Genomic DNA, 17,124 nt, shown 5'->3' on the forward strand with positions numbered 1-17,124 from the left:
ATCATTTTACTTTTAGTAAACCGTGTCAAGAAAAATCTATGGCAACAGAGGTCTAAGACTGAAACCAATATTGCAGAAAACTTAAGTGGAGGCAGTAGTTTCCTGGCAGAACAGCTTAGAAGAGCTGTTATAAATAGTCAACAAGGTATAAATAGTTACATAATATCCAGCGTTAGCTAACTTCTGAAGAGTTTTATATTTTAGAAGGTGGAAGACCTGAATGCTTCATTCTTTGTATATAGATGCCTCATGTTACGAACTTTCCGTCAGTCACATGTCCAATGTCCTTGACCTCATTTTCATGGTTCAGTGACTACTTGAAAAAAAGTTAAGATTTTTTGTAATGTTAAATTCTCTCTTATCATAAATAATAGGATAACTACATTTGGTATGTGCGTACCTTGCAAGGTCCTCATGCCCGTCAATTAGTTTTCACTTGACCTTGACCTCATTTCATGGATTAGTGAACAAGGTTTAGTTTTGGTGGTCAAGTCCATATCTCAGATACTATAAGCAATAGGTCTAGTATATTCAGAAGGACTGTAAGGTGTACATATCCAACTGGTAGGTGTCATCTGACTTTGACCTCATTTCCATGGTTCAGTGGTTATAGTTAATATTTTGTGTTTTGGGCTGTTTTTATTATACTATATGCAGTAGGTTTACAATATTTGGTGTATGGAATGATTGTTAGGTGTACATGTCTAGCTGACAGTGACATCTGACCTTGACCCCATTTTCATGGTTCAGTGGTCAAAGTTCAGTTTTTATACGACGGCAAAAATTTTAATTTTTCGTCGTAAATTGCTATCACGTTGGCGTCGTCGTCGTCGTCGTCGTCGTCCTAATACTTTTAGTTTTCGCGCTCTAACTTTAGTAAAAGTGAATAGAAATCTATGAAATTTTAAGACAAGGTTTATGACCACCAAAGGAAGGTTGGAATTGATTTTGTGAGATTTGGTCCCAACATTTTAGGAATTAGGGGCCAAAAAGGGCCCAAATAAGCATTTTCTTGGTTTTCGCACTATAACTTTAGTTTAAGTAAATTGAAATCTATGAAATTTTGACACAAGGTTTATGACTACAAAAGGAAGGTTGGGATTGATTTTGGGAGTTTTGGTTCCAACAATTTAGGAATTAGGGGCCAAAAAAGGGCCCAAATAAGCATTATTCTTGGTTTTCGTACAATAACTTTAGTTTAAGTAAATAGAAATCAATGAAATTTAAACACAAGGTTTATGAACACAAAAGGAAGGTTGGGATTGATTTTGGGAGTTTTGGTCCCAACAGTTTAGGAATTAGGGGCCAAAAAGGGGCCCAAATAAGCATTATTCTTGGTTTTCGCACCATAACTTTAGTATAAGTAAATAGAAATCTATGAAATTTAAACACAAGGTTTATGACCATAAAAGGAAGGTTGGGTTTGATTTTGGGAGGTTTGGTCTCAACAGTTTAGGAATAAGGGGCCCAAAGGGTCCAAAATTGAACTTAGTTTGATTTCATCAAAAATTGAATAATTGGGGTTCTTTGATATGCCGAATCTAACTGTGTATGTAGATTCTTAATTTTTGGTCCCGTTTTCAAATTGGTCTACATTAAGGTCCAAAGGGTCCAAAATTAAACTTAGTTTGATTTTAACAAAAATTGAATCCTTGGGGTTCTTTGATATGCTGAATCTAAAAATGTACTTAGATTTTTGATTATTGGCCCAGTTTTCAAGTTGGTCCAAATGGGGGTCCAAAATTAAACTTTGTTTGATTTCATCAAAAATTGAATAATTGGGGTTCTTTGATATGCCAAATCTAACTGTGTATGTAGATTCTTAATTTTTGGTCCCGATTTCAAATTGGTCTACATTAAAGTCCAAAGGGTCCAAAATTAAACTAAGTTTGATTTTAACAAAAATTGAATTCTTGGGCTTTTTTGATATGCTGAATCTAAACATATACTTAGATTTTTGATTATGGGCCCAGTTTTCAAGTTGGTTCAAATCAGGATCCAAAATTATTATATTAAGTATTGTGCAATAGCAAGAAATTTTCAATTGCACAGTATTCAACAATAGCAAGAAATCTTCAATTGCACAGTATTGTGCAATAGCAAACAATTTTCAATTGTACAGTATTGTGCAATAGCAAGAAATCTTCAATTGCACAGTATTGTGCAATAGCAAATATTTTCAATTGCACAGTATTGCACAATAGCAAGAAATATCTAATTGCAAAATATTGTGCAGTAGCAAGAAATTTTCAGTTGGAGTTATCCTTCTTTGTCCAGAATAGTAATCATTATTTTATACAATATACAATGTATATTCACTTTAACTACCAACTGATAAATTAAAACAATCTTTACCATTCAGTGATAAGCACTTTATTTTACATTTTAATATTTTATGATGTATTTAAATGAGTAGTTATTGTTACAAACTCCATTAGGAATTTGAATTGAGATCAGTTTTGGAAAAAGGGAAAGGGGGATGTGAAAAAAAAATGGGGGGGGGGGGGGGGGGTTAAATTTTTCTCATTTCAGATTTCATAAATAAAAAGAAAATTTCTTCAAACATTTTTTTGAGAGGATTAATATTCAACAGCATAGTGAATTGCTCAAAGGCAAAAAAATATTTTAAGTTCATTAGACCACATTCATTCTTTTCGGAAACCTATGCTGTATCAACTATTTAATTACAATCCAAATTTAGAGCTGAATCCAGCTTAAATGTTGTGTCCATACTTGCCCCAACTATTCAGGGTTCAACCTCTGCGGTCGTATATAGCTGCGCCCTGCGGAGCATCTGGTTGAGTTTTGGTCTATATTTCTAATACTATATATGTAATAGGTTAACTATATTTGGTGTATGAAATATTTTATGATCTATATATGTCAGTAGGGCAAGTTTCATTTGACCTTGACCTCATTTTCAGGGTTCATTGCTAAGTGTTAAGTATTTGTAAAGAATTTGTAAAGAACTTGTATGGAAGAATTGTTAGCTGTTCATGTCTGCCGGGCATGGTTCATCTGACCTTGACCCCATTTTCATTGATCATTGTTCAATGTTTATAGTACTATAGTTTTCTTGGTTAATGTTGAGTTTATGTGACAGTTGTAATAAAGCTTTATATTTAGGATTATCAACATAATATCAATGATTACTTAAGAAGGCGAGACATTTCAGCGTGTGCACTCTTGTTCCTCTATACATGAAAATTAATGAATCCACAGTATTTAAACCTAGAATTGTTCTTTAAAATTAAATGTTTTGGTTTGTTTTCCAGCATTTAGTGTCAGAGCTTAAAATGTGAAAATTTATTTTGAAATACTTTGTTGTACATTTGTACATATATATGTTATAATGTTTTACTAGACATAATTTACTTATTAATTCAGGTTCTAACCCAGGGGCAGTAATGCAGTATGGCAGTTTAGGTAGTTTAGGCAGCAGTAGAGAGAGATTGTCTTCTCCAATAAAGGAACGATGTGGGTCATATGACTCAGACCGGTCAGGGCTCTACCTACAGAAAGTGGCTAACTCTCCATCACCACCCATGCTGTTTGCTCAGTCTCCACCTAACATGCAAGGACCTGTGGCATTTATAGCCCCAGGTCTCAATGAAGAAACTCTTATGGATGTAAGTTGTAGAATAGAAATTGTGGTGTTGGGAATAATCTTTTGGAATATTAGGATGCTTTTTAACTTCAAACTTTAAAAAAAACTTTTAAACATTTTCTATTTGAGCGTTGATAACGAGACATTGAAGAAAAATGACAATTTATATATTTCCTTATCAAGTTGATTGGACTTCAGCTTCATCAAAAACTACCTTGACCAAAAACTTTAACCTGAAACTCCCCCTTTCATTTTCTTTGTTCAGTGGACCCTGAAATTGGGGTCAAAAGTCTAATTTGCCTTTAAAATTAGAAAGATCATATGATAAGCAACAAGTGTACTAAATTTCAAGTTGATTGGACTTCAGCTTCATCAAAAACTACCTTGACCAAAAACTTTAACCTGAAACTCCCCCTTTCATTTTCTATGTTCAGTGGACCGTGAAATTGGGGTCAAAAGTCTAATTTGGCTTTAGAATTAGAAGATCATATGATAAGCAACAAGTGTACTAAGTTTCAAGTTGATTGGACTTCAGCTTCATCAAAAACTTTAACCTGAACGGACGCACAGACGAACGGATGGACGCACGAAGGGAGCCACAGACCAGAAAACATAATGCCTTTGTACTACTTTACAAAACTTTAAAACTGTTACTGTTTGTGATAAATTTTCAGTTTATAACTTTAATTTATTGATCAGTAATAATCACAAGTGCCATTGAATATATATAATCAATAAACTGTTCACAGGTAAAGTCCTAAAGTTATATTTAACAAGGAAAAAATATCTTAATTATTTCATAGCATCTTATGTCATATGACTGTAATTAAATTATTCCTCCTTTACAGGATAACCACAATGAGACAATGGGGAAACTAAGTTTTGTAAATGACTTAGTATCATGTGTGATGGAGCTAGCTCAATCCAGAGGTGGACCATTGCACTCCCTGGCGGAATCTGTTAGTTTACATCAGGTATTGTAATTACAAAAATATTTTTGATTAATTTCCTAATAAACACATGGATAATCACCATACACTGAAAAAGAATGAATTCTGCTGCAAAACATTTTGATGGAAATTAGCATGAAACCCAGTGAATTTTGAGAAAGGGGAGCTGTCACCTGAAGCATCCTTATAAATGTTCTAACATTTTAACCCTGACAGCCACATGTAAGGAAATGGTTATTTTAAGTATAAATTTCATTGAAAATAAATAGAATAACAAAATAAACAAACAAGAAATTAAAAAACAGCTTTGCTTCTTTTCTTATTTCAGGAAAATTAACAGTTAGATTAATTTAAATACTTTTGTTAAATTTTATCCTCTAATATTTTGGTGACATTTCAGTATCTTAGAAAATCAGTTAGTTGCATTTAATTTATTTCTTGCATCTATTTTAGGGTGAGCAATTGCAAGATCAGCCACCAAGATTTACAGAAGCTCAAAGGTAACAGATACATTTGAAATAAAATCATATGAAATACTGAAAATTAATGACAGTTTCTTCAATTAATTATTTAATGATGCCAGTAATTAAGAGTGGATTTTATAAGATTTAAATTACATGTAAATTGAACCAGATTCAAATAGAAAGCATTTTCATAAACTATGTAGCAGAGAGTCAAAAATATGAGAATTGAAAAAAAGTGGCATTATTTTTACATTGTTGATTTAACATCTTTTAGTTAATGAAAGTTTTCTTTTGTAGTAATTTGTTATAGTGTTAAGTAAATGTAGATTCTGATCAGTTTGTGTTATAATGTTATATCACATATTTGAATGTACTCATGCATTTTTCAGAAGCTTGAATAATTGGTGTTATATGTCAGAGCTTTGCATCACTTGTCTTGTATTTTTCAGACGACTTGAACAGTTAGTGTTATACGTCAGAGCTTTGCATCACTTGTCTTGTATTTTTCAGACGACTTGAACAGTTGGTTTTATATGTCAGAGCTTTACATATGTTGTCTTGTATTTTTCAGACGACTTGAACAATTGGTGTTATATGTCAGAGCTTTGCATCTGTTGTCTTCCTCTCTACAGTTGGCACAGAAAGAAATCAAGTCTGAGAGATTACAAGTCTCTAAATCATTAAAAACAGGTAGGAATCAATTTGTCAGCCTATTCTTAATAGAATTATTTCCATAGCTAGAGGTCAGGTATAGTTAAATAAAGTACTTTCAAAGTTGTAACAATACAAAACTCACCGCTGAAGACAATATCAGTTGCCTTCTTGACGTTGCTGTTATCCAATAGCCTTTGCTATATGTTGAAGATTTCACTGTGACTTTGAATGAAGGACCGCACCAAAAAATATATTTTTCCCGTTGTAATATGCATATAGAGATTTTATGCTCATATCACTTTTTCCCTCACCTGGCCCATACACACAGAATACTGCACACAGAACACTACACACAAAACACTACACACAAAACACTACATGCATACACTTCTGTATGTTTGTTCTGAAAATACTGAGCTATTCTTTTTAGTTAATAAAAAGTACTTTCACCAGTAACTTTTTGCTGTATATTAAAATACATAGTCTTATCACCATAGCAAATGTTGAAAAACTCAATTTAAAATAATAATGAAATGGTAACCATACCAAAAATAAAGACACACTTGACAGTTCAAATCCTTTATATAGAAAAATAAAGAGATTTAGTATGATTGTCAATGAGATAACAATAACAATTATCAATAAGTCATATTAGAAATAAGCAATTTGGGATCACTGTATGGCCATCAACAAATACATAAAAATAATTTTGAATAGTCAGCTATAAAAGGCCAAGACAATTTTTTTTTATTGTGAAGATTTTTTGGCTTAATTTTACATTAAAATGTTTTTATTTAAATTTATTTTGGCATGATAGAAATTACTAAATGGTTGAAAAACAAAGGTGTTTAATAAGAAAATATATGCATACAAGGTGTATTATTTAAAAAAGTGCTGGCCATAAAGTGTTATAAATCTATTTGAAACAAAGTAAGGAGGAACATAAATAAGAAAAATAATTCACTTAGAATTTCATGAACACCTATATTTTCGTAAATACTGTTAATTCAGAAATTTTGCATGCACTTATTTTGTCAACAGATAGATATATGAGATAAAGTATTATTGCCATTTCATAGAATGCTGCATACAAACAATGCTATAAAAACTTAAAAAGTCATTATTGTTTTTGCGGGATCTATCCTGTTGCAGTTTTCTTTATAATAAAAACAGCATAAATATCTGAATTTACATTAAGAGTTACACAATATTACTAAAATTACAGTATTGAGTTACTATTAAAAACAGCATTTCGAATAGTGCTGTTCTAGAAATAAAGGAATTTGGGATAAGACATTGTGGTCAAACCTACATCATGCATGACTACTTCTCCAATTGCCCTACAAATGTTTTACTCTTTAAGTATCTCACATCTAGAAATCTCCTCACCATATGCAATTATTTTTGGAACAGTCCTTGTAGAAATGAGTCATATTTTCAAATTGGTCACATTTTCTTTGAACTAGATATAGAAAGTGCATAAGTAAAAAAGGTAAATTATTTTTGGAAGAGTCTGTACATAAATCAGTCATATTATTTATGAACTAGATACAGAAAGTACATAAGTAAAAGGTAAATTATTTTTCCTTACAGTCCTGAAGGAAATGAATGCTAATTACCATAAATGTTTGTCAGTGTGTAAACACATACAACAACGAATGGGTACGGCCATCCAGACAGCACTGACGCCTCAGTTACTGGTCGCCACTGCTGACAAACTTATCTACAACCATGCCATTGAAATGGTCAGTTTTTATGTTGTACAATGTATTTCTTATTTCAGCATAAAGAAGAGCTTCTTTGTTAGAAAATTATTCAAATTTAAGAATGTATTTAAAAAATTATTCAAATTTAAGAATGTACTTTAAATACACTAGTGATGATTAAAATACCTTTCACATGTACAGGATTCACTTTGAAGGATCACTGTTAGATCTTAATTTGTTCTACTTCTGTTTTGAATATAATTGTGTCATCCAAAGAAAAGTCTGCTTTAAAGTTAAAAAAGATGCTAGCAACAGAAAGTTAAACAGAACATTGTCTGGGCTGTCAGTCATAACACTTAACTCAGTACTCAGGGTACAAAACTTCTGCTCAACATTAAATCCAATAATTTAATTGATTGATTTATGAGTCTGAATACAATAATCTTGCTCGAAAGTTTTATGACCGTGAAGCATGATCTGTGTAAGGAAAGCATGGACGCATTATCTGTAAGATTTTTTACATGAAATTTTTAAAGGAAACCTTTCCTGTTTATTGTTTTGAGTTTGATGTTATACTGGGTTTTGGAATTAAAGTTTACAAATTCAAATGAAATTTACGGAAATGAGTGAAAATGGATGTAATATTGTGTAAACAGAATATTAACTTGCTGCTGGCAGTAAAACAATCAATCAATCAAGATCATGGCTAAATAAACATTGAGATAAAGATTTAACGCTAGTAACGGTATTTTGAAGATTTAGTAGGATTGTTAGGACATATATCCCTCAGTTGACAGTTATACTTTTTGGTTTCTTAATCACAAAAAAAAAGCATACTTTTTTGTTTATACAACTCTTTACAAGACACCAAATGACACAGAAATTAACAACTATAGGTCAATGTATGAGCTTCAACAATGAGTAAAGCCCATTTGGCATAGTCAGCCCTGAAATGACAAATGTACTAAGGGCTTAATTTACATACAAAAACATGCACAAAAAACAAATATATGTAAGATAGCAAAAAACAAATATGTAACATAGCAACTACTGAATGACAGGTTATTGACTTGGGACAGACACATACATACAGAATATCAACAATGGGTCAATAAATGTACGCTGCAATTTCAGTGTTGAGTTTACTTAGACAAATCAGCTACCCAAGTAGAACTATTACATATAACTGCCCAGTTTTCAATTTAGGCATGTGAAATGTAAAAAGACTACTCCAAATTCATGCATTTTCCTATACATTTCCTATGTCACAATGTTATGTTATCAAGTCACAGCAAGAACCAATTGTTCAATTAGGTGATTGACCTCAGATCAACTAGATTAGACTCATTGAAAGAAAAGCACTTTACAATTGGTCTATACAATTATTATTCGGTTTTGAACGTGTTTTATTAAATTTTTGTTTAAACTCGCTAAATTCTCTCTTTTAGTGTCAAACAGCAGCATTAGATGAATTGTTTGGTAACCCCCAAGAGGTAAGCTGTAGAATATACATGTATAAGAAGATGTGGTATGAGTGCCAATAAGACAACTCTCCATCCAAGTCATAATTTGCAAAAGAAAAACCATTATAGGTCAAAGTACAGTCTTCAAAACGGAACCTAGGCTCACACAAACAGCAAGCTATAATGGGTCCCATAATGACTAGTGTAAAACCATTCAAACAGAAAAACCAACGGTCTGATCTATATAAAAAATGAGAAACGCTTATGAACCTCATATAAGCAGTTGCTTTTGAGCAAAATCATGCAAGCTGAATTCAACATAAACCAACAAAAATCTGTTATAAAGGAAACAAAAGTTTCGAAGTACACATCTATGAAACAGCAATCCAACAACATAACAAAATTGAATTAAAAAAAAAATTATTTGACTTAATGTTTTTCATCAAATTTTTCAGTGCTTCAGACGATACCAGAGTGCTCACATACTTCTTCACAGCCTATCTCAACAGGCTAGAAATGTCAAAGACAGATATCTTATAAATAAATGTAAGTTTTAGTTCTTCACAGCCTATCTCAACAGGCTAGAAATGTCAAAGACAGATATCTTATAAATAAATGTAAGTTTTACTTCTTCATAGCCTATCTCAACAGGCTAGAAATGTCAAAGACAGATATCTTATAAATAAATGTAAGTTTTAGTTCTTCACAGCCTATCTCAACAGGCTAGAAATGTCAAAGACAGATATCTTATAAATAAATGTAAGTTTTAGTTCTTCACAGCCTATCTCAACAGGCTAGAAATGTCAAAGACAGATATCTTATAAATAAATGTAAGTTTTAGTTCTTCACAGCCTATCTCAACAGGCTAGAAATGTCAAAGACAGATATCTTATAAATAAATGTAAGTTTTAGTTCTTCACAGCCTATCTCAACAGGCTAGAAATGTCAAGGACAGATATCTTATAAATAAATGTAAGTTTTAGTTCTTTTAAAGAATAAATAAACTGTGGGATACATATATTCATGGATTTTGAGGGCATAGGAAAACAACAATTATACATGATCAATGAAGTACAAAGTTTATTAAGATTTTTCAGTGGCGGATCCAGAACTTTTCCTAAGGGGGGCCAGCTCCAGTCATGCTTCAATGATTCCCTTTATAATCAACCAAATTTTTCCCACGAAAGGCGGGGCCGGGCCCCCAGGCCCCCCTGGATCCGCCTATGTTTTTATGCCCCATTTATGCGCATTATTTTTTCTGGTATGTGCGTCTGTTCATTTGTCTGTCCCGCTTTAGGTTGAAGTTTTTGGTCAAGGTAGTTTATGATGAAATTGAAGTCCCATCAACTTGAAACTTAATACACATGTTCCCTATGATATGATCTTTCTGATTTTAATGCCATATTAGAGTTTTAACCCCATTTTCATGGTCAACTGAACATAGAGATTGATAGTGCGAGTGGGGACACATTCTTGTTCTATAGATTAAAATAAGAAGATGTAGAATAAGTGCCAATGCAATGTATGATTAATTGATGGTTCTTTAAAAGTAAGCTGTGTGGTATTTCAAGTGTGTTGAGAATAAAGAAAAAATTAACAAGACATCTTAAAATCCCTGTTTCAAGGGTCGGTTTAGGTGCACAGAGTGTGGGATTTTCTATGCATGCACCTAGGATGAGTCATTTCCAAATCAAAACAAGCATGTATCATTTTTTGTATGTCTTAAATCTCAGGTAAAATTATCTTTTTAATTTTATTTCACCAAAGACATACATGCTTGTTTTGATTTGGAAATGACTCATCCTAGGTGGGTGCATAGAAAATTTATTTTCGTCCAGGGTTAAGTCTACTTGTATGGAAATAGAGCTTTATTTGATGACATATTTTGGTACATTTTCAGATAAAGATACTGTTGAGAGAAGATTAACAAATATACAGAGTACACAGACATTCATGCATCCTTATGAGACGCCTGTCAGCTGATAATGTCACATGATAGATATTGACCAATAAATGACCTTGATTCAGGGTAACAACCTTTTTCAGGTGACAATATTTAGACTCGATTCCATTGTGACCAATGAAGGTTTCATTACGATGCCCAGTTATGAATCAAATTGAATTGGATATAATATACATGGAAGAAAATCATCCAGCCCTATGCAATTGTAGCATTCTACAAATTAGTGGATAACAGCAGGAAAAAACATAAGTTTTTCAAGTAACTAAGATGTGGAATTTAGTTTCATATCGTGTTTTTGATTCTAATTGTAATTCTTGTTTTGGAAATAGTCTTGTTATGCTAGGAAAGTGTTTCATATAGCATTGTCACAGACGTAAGTTATTTTTGCTTAAGGATAAGGACAGAAGCATCTTTTTTTAGTTCAGGGATTTTCCTGAAATTATTTATTGATGGTCTTGTTACGCTAGCAAAGTGTTTCATATAGCATTGTCAAAGAAGCTAAGCATTTTGTGCTTAAGTATATAAAGGATAAAAGCTTTAAGAGTGATTGTAAATGTTTGTTATGACTTATTTATTGTTAGTTGTAGTTTTGTGAGGTATAAATCCAGCTTGTGTTCTTTTTATGTGATATTATGGAATGATGAATGGACAATTTGATACAAACACAAATTTGTTAGTCGTGTTTAAGAGAAGTTTTTAGTTTTTAGAGGTAATACTTACATCTGATAAAAATTTGATTTGGATTTTTTTCATTAAATATGACAAAGATCTAGTGACGCACGGATAACATGGATTACAATAACATTATTGTCAGGGGGAGATAGAAACAATTCCCTGTTTTATTATTTTTATTTATTACTAATTACATTACCATGTTTTATTTATTTTACATTTATATTCTTTTTAAAGATGCTTAAAAGAAGGGGGGGGGGGAATGTTGGCTGTTGCCAGTTTAAATTTGACTGAATATGTTAGAAGTTTTTTATTAGTCAAGTTTTTTATTAGTCAAATAAGTATCTATTTTTAGTTCAGGGGTTTTCCTGAAAATGTTTTTATGGGGAGTTAGAGCATCGTTGGGTTGTGGTGGTATCTGAAGATCAGTGTAAAGATGAAATTTAATAATCCATACCAAATTTACCCATGTTGGACTCAGTAGAAAGTAATATAATGTTCCAGTTATCCTTATTAAAATGACCGATGTAGAGAAATTTGGAAATTCAAATAGGATATAAAATATTAAAATTTTATGGTTCCTTTAAAGTTTTAAATAGTTGGAAAATCAACATTTTCTCGCTACATTGAAGACCTGTTGGTGACCCTCTGCTGTTGTTTTTTATTTGGTCGGGTTGTTGTCTCTTTGACACATTCCCCATTTCCATTCTCAATTTTATTTATAAAGGAATAAATAATTTAGTATTATTAATCGCAAAAAAAATAAGTACTTTTCATTATGAAACACAAAAAATTAGATGCTCCAAAAATATTTCATTTACGGTAAAAAAAATAATTTTGTAGATTATATGAACAAGATTAATTATTGAAAAGCTATCAGTAAGAAAAAATCATCTTCATATCTATCATACCATACAATGTATGTAATCATGTATACATTTTCTGCTGTCACTAACATAATATACAGAACAACAACTCAGGGAATTGTATATACCACATCATCATTCAATTTGGAATTAGGACAGGAATGTATGGAAAATCAAGACAGATATATGTTTTTAACGGAGGATATAAATGTGTAGTAATTAAATAGAAAGATACTGGAATATTCATGATTACAGATCTTTTAAGATTCATATATTTTATAAATAGATAAATTCAAACTTTGTGAGAGAGTCTAGAAGATGAAGACTTATTTAAAACATACTGGTGATCTGATGGATTACTGACCTAGATGTTATTGATTATTCTTAGCAGACGACGCTCTTACATGTTTGTGCACACCACATTAGAAAGACGATATACTTACATTTATGTGCAGATTACACTATTCTGTAGACAATATACTTACATGTATGTAAAGAATACATTATTATGTGACATTTAATGCAATCAGAATTGAGAATTTTAGTTTTGATGTATGCATAAAGTGAAAATAATTTTGTGCCAATTTAAGTGCAATTCAATACGAATCTTTATGGAAGATAGTTTTTGTGTGCAGTGAACTATGATTGCAACAAAATGGACTTCCTTACTATTGGTTAAAAAATATGAACAGATTGTGAACCGATTTGTGAAAATTCATAAATGAACTGTGATGCTATTCTTGAAACAAGGAGATCTGTCTGAAAACTGTTCCATGTGATTTAGTCATGTGACAGTCATGTGACAAATGTGATACACTAAGATGTGATAAACAAAGATTGATCAACTTGTCATGTAAATAAAACCGTTTATTATATACGTTTTTTAGTAAATAGTTGAATTTTATCACATGTATTTAACAGCATTTGATTCTAAGGGAAATTTTATATGAATGTCCATTTTCTCTGGTACTTATAGTTGATATTATTTGCATTTTTCTTTGCCAAATACATTGCAACCTTGCCAGGTCTAATTTCCTTAAGTTTCAAATTTGTGTATCATTTTGCTTCATTAGTAAAAATCATTTTTATTTATTTTCAATGCACACAAAATATAAAAAAAAATGTATAATATATATGTATGAAACTGCTTAAACTCATTTTGATTTTTTAAGGCATTTTTATGCATTGTCCATGCATATTTGTAGTTTTGCCAACCTATATAATTTTCTTATTTGTTAACTTAGTTTAGTTACCCATATTAGTTTGTAAATATTTTAGTGATCTCGTTATTTTGCTGTAGTTTTAGTTATTTTAAAGCAATCATTTTAATTTTGTATTTTTGGTGCTTGGATAGTATTATTACAAAGCCTATGTGTCACCCTTTGATTTCCTAATAGGAATAAGTTAGTGGTACATATTTTAATACATCAATGTTGTTTTTATGTTTTATATATAAAGTCTTTCAAAATTGTTGTTATACACAGAGTGCAAGAGAGAGGGATATATGTGTGTTTTCAGTAGTTGTGTTGTAGTTTTAAAAATCATAAGCCGTGAATACATGATTAGCTAATATTGATTGTGATTTCTTTAAACGCAAACTTCTGCTTAATTCAAGCTTGTGAGACCAGAATGCTTCTCGATTATTAAAAAAGCTGAAAATTTTTGACATCTTATGTCTATTTTTTCTAATCATATATATCATATGTAAGTAAACTCATTTTACTATTAACTTAATTTCTACATGGTTAGAATCATTTATAAATATTTTCACAACAGTAAGGTATATTTAGACTGTCTCATTTCAAACTCAGACCAGGATGTATAATACAATTTTCTGTATTTGAATAATTTACATTGCTTTTGATTAATGTTACTTGATTGCTTTTGATTACATAAGAAATACTGTAAATTTAGAAATTATTCTTTATAACCTAGGAGAATAATTACCTTTTACATATCAACCTTTCTGTGAATTAATTTTATAACGTGGCAATTTTAAAAGTCTGATGTGATGATGTCTATCTCATTTCACATTCTTTTCACCTTTGAAAAAATATCTAAAATGGTTGGATACAACATTTATATACCTATACCGGTATATATATATATCAATATGGTTTATTATGAACTTTGTTAAATAAAAAAGATAATATCTGTTTGTTTTGTAAAATTCGATGAAGAAAAAAAACTTTTTAGGGATCACATCTAAATGATTGTGTCCAATAAACAGGATAAAGAGAATTATCTTGATGAACTAAGTTTCTTTGAAGTTGCTATTATTTTGATTTTTGCATCAATATGTTTAAGCTGAGGCGTTTTATGAAAAAATTTCAGCACAATATAATTCCAAAATTTGTTTAGTTTTTAACAATGCATATTTATGTTAGCGAGTAATTACAGGTAAATGTTATTTATTTATCGTTGATGTTTTTAATAATTTTATTAGTAGCTTAGAAATGTGATGCAAGTGCAATTTGATATGATAATCTGATGCTAAAAATAGAATTTATGGTGATGCTAAAAATAGATTTTATAGATATTGTCAATTTGATTTTGATTTATATTTATTGCTTTTGAAACTATAAATATAAATAAATATTGATGATAAAAAAACTGATTTGGCATTTAAATCATGAATTCTGAATTTCATGTTTGAAACAATACTGATAATGTGAACCAAAATAATTGATTGTGTATGGAAACCAATAAAATCTTTGAACACAAATCAATCATTTTTTCAGTTTATACTTAATGAATAAGACTAGTATTGTGGTTTTGATAGTTTATGTTGATTTACTTCAGCTAAATTTTTGCAAAGTGCTTTTTTTGAAATCCAACCTTTAAAACATGTAAAAATAGGCTCAAGAACATTCCATACCATATGTATTATTGAAGTCATGCAAGTTTTATTCAAATTCTATACCAGGAATAAATTAGTGTTACATAAAATAATTGAATGCATGATTTAAAGGGAAGTAATTTCTGGTACCATAAAGATAAATGAAAATATTGACTCTCAAATATGTTATTTGAAAGTTCATAATTTCCATGGTAACTGAAAAATTCTCAGATGAAGAATAGTTATGTTTCATGGTGCTGGAATCCTGTTCAGACTCTGGATTGGTAATCTCATGTAACTAAATGGTGTCTTACTTATTGTGCTATTACTAACTTAAAGCATTTTATATATGAATTGAAGAAAATTAAGGACATGATGGCAATAAGTGATATACCTCTCCAATGTGTTTTATGTATCATATTTATTTAAAAGATGTGAAATAAAATCATAAAACATCTAGATTGAATCTTTTTATTTATATTCTGTCCTAATGCATTATTTTATTTTCATTGCTGTATTTAACAATACTACATTTTATGGAGCTGTATCTAAAATCACACAAAAGAAGCTTTTAAAATCATGGGTTGTCATAACCTCAAATAAAATGATTGAGTGATATGTATTTCAAGTATGATTAACTCCTGAATGTATAGTGTGAATCCTGTAGTCAGAGTGTCCTATTGTCTGTCAGAAAGTATTTCTGTTTTTAATAAGTTTTTCTGCAGGTTGTTTTGTTATTTGGTGATGTAAAGGAGACGGGCACGTGAGTAGATGCCAACAGCTTCTGTGCAATGCTTTTCAAATTTAATATGCTGCTACTGATGACGAAATTGAGGTAAAGTTTGATATTGAGTTTTCACTGTCACCATTCAGGAGTTATGGTCCTTGACCATTAAACCAAGGCATTTAAAGTTTTGATATGCTGTTAGGGATGATAAAATGGAAGTGTCATTGACAGTTTTCACTAAAATCAATCAATAGTTATGGTCCTTGGAAAGATTCAAAAATGGCACTTAATGTTGTTTCTGTTCAATTAAACTTCTGAATTGTTCAACAATTGTCTTTCAAATTTTGATGACAAAATGGAGGTAAATTTAGACATAAGATGATTTTCACTCTTACTGTTCTGGAGTAATGGTCCTAAATAGATTAATTAGTAAAAAGGCACCAAATGTGGCAGTTCAAACAAGCCTGTGATCACCTGATGGCTGTCAATTGAAAAAAGTTACAAGTGTTGAACCATTCAAACAGGAAAACCAATGGTCTAATCTATTAAAAACAAGAAAAGAGAAACACTTATGAACCACATCAACAAACGACAACCATTTAACAGCAGGTTCCTGACTTCAGACAAGTGCAAACAAATGCAGCAGGTTTAAATGTTTTAAGAGGTGGCAACCTTCATCCTTACCTGAAACAATAGTAGAACATAACAACATAGAACCAGATGCTCCGCAGGGCGTAGCTTTATACGACCGCAGAGGTTGAACCCTGAACGGTTGGGGCAAGTATGGACACAACATTCAAGCTGGATTCAGCTCTAAATTTGGATTGTGATTAAACAGTTGACACAGCATAGGTTTCTGACACAGAATGAATGTGTTCTAATGAACTTAAAATTTTTGTTTTCTCTTAGAGCAATTCACTATGCTGTTGAATATTAATCCTCTCAAAAAAATGTTTGAAGAAATTTTCTTTTTTATTTATGAAATTTCAAATGAGAAAAATTGGACCCAATTTTTTTAATCACATCCCCCTTTCCCTTATTCCAAAACTAATCTCAATTAAAATTTATAATGGAGTTTGCAACAATAACTACTCATTTAAATACATCATAAAATATTAAGATGTAAAAAAACTGCTTGTTATCACTGAATGGTAAAGATTATTTTAATTTATCAGTTGGTAGTAAAAAGTGAATATACATTGTATATTGTATA

The 17,124-nt window shown here is 30.9% G+C and overlaps 1 protein-coding gene across 4 annotated transcripts in view; it reads left to right on the forward strand.

Annotated features, from left to right (window-relative positions):
• LOC143075523 (serine/threonine-protein kinase unc-51-like) overlaps window positions 1-15,645 on the forward strand; it is a 39,637-nt gene extending 23,992 nt beyond the window's left edge. For 3 of the 4 annotated variants that reach the window (XM_076250956.1, XM_076250955.1, XM_076250957.1), the window contains 9 exons: window positions 17-145; window positions 3,388-3,629; window positions 4,456-4,581; window positions 5,011-5,057; window positions 5,593-5,711; window positions 7,269-7,420; window positions 8,830-8,874; window positions 9,300-9,390; window positions 10,745-15,645. In XM_076250956.1, coding sequence (XP_076107071.1) covers window positions 17-145; window positions 3,388-3,629; window positions 4,456-4,581; window positions 5,011-5,057; window positions 5,593-5,711; window positions 7,269-7,420; window positions 8,830-8,874; window positions 9,300-9,390; window positions 10,745-10,827 — 1,034 coding nt within the window. In that variant the 3' untranslated portion in view covers window positions 10,828-15,645. The remainder of the gene's footprint in view (window positions 1-16; window positions 146-3,387; window positions 3,630-4,455; window positions 4,582-5,010; window positions 5,058-5,592; window positions 5,712-7,268; window positions 7,421-8,829; window positions 8,875-9,299; window positions 9,391-10,744) is intronic. The other variant, XR_012978336.1, reaches the window with a different exon arrangement.
• Window positions 15,646-17,124: the final 1,479 nt, after the last annotated feature.

This window comes from Mytilus galloprovincialis, chromosome 5 (genome assembly GCF_965363235.1).
Source record: "Mytilus galloprovincialis chromosome 5, xbMytGall1.hap1.1, whole genome shotgun sequence".
In the NCBI taxonomy this organism is placed as follows: Eukaryota; Metazoa; Mollusca; class Bivalvia; order Mytilida; family Mytilidae; genus Mytilus; species Mytilus galloprovincialis.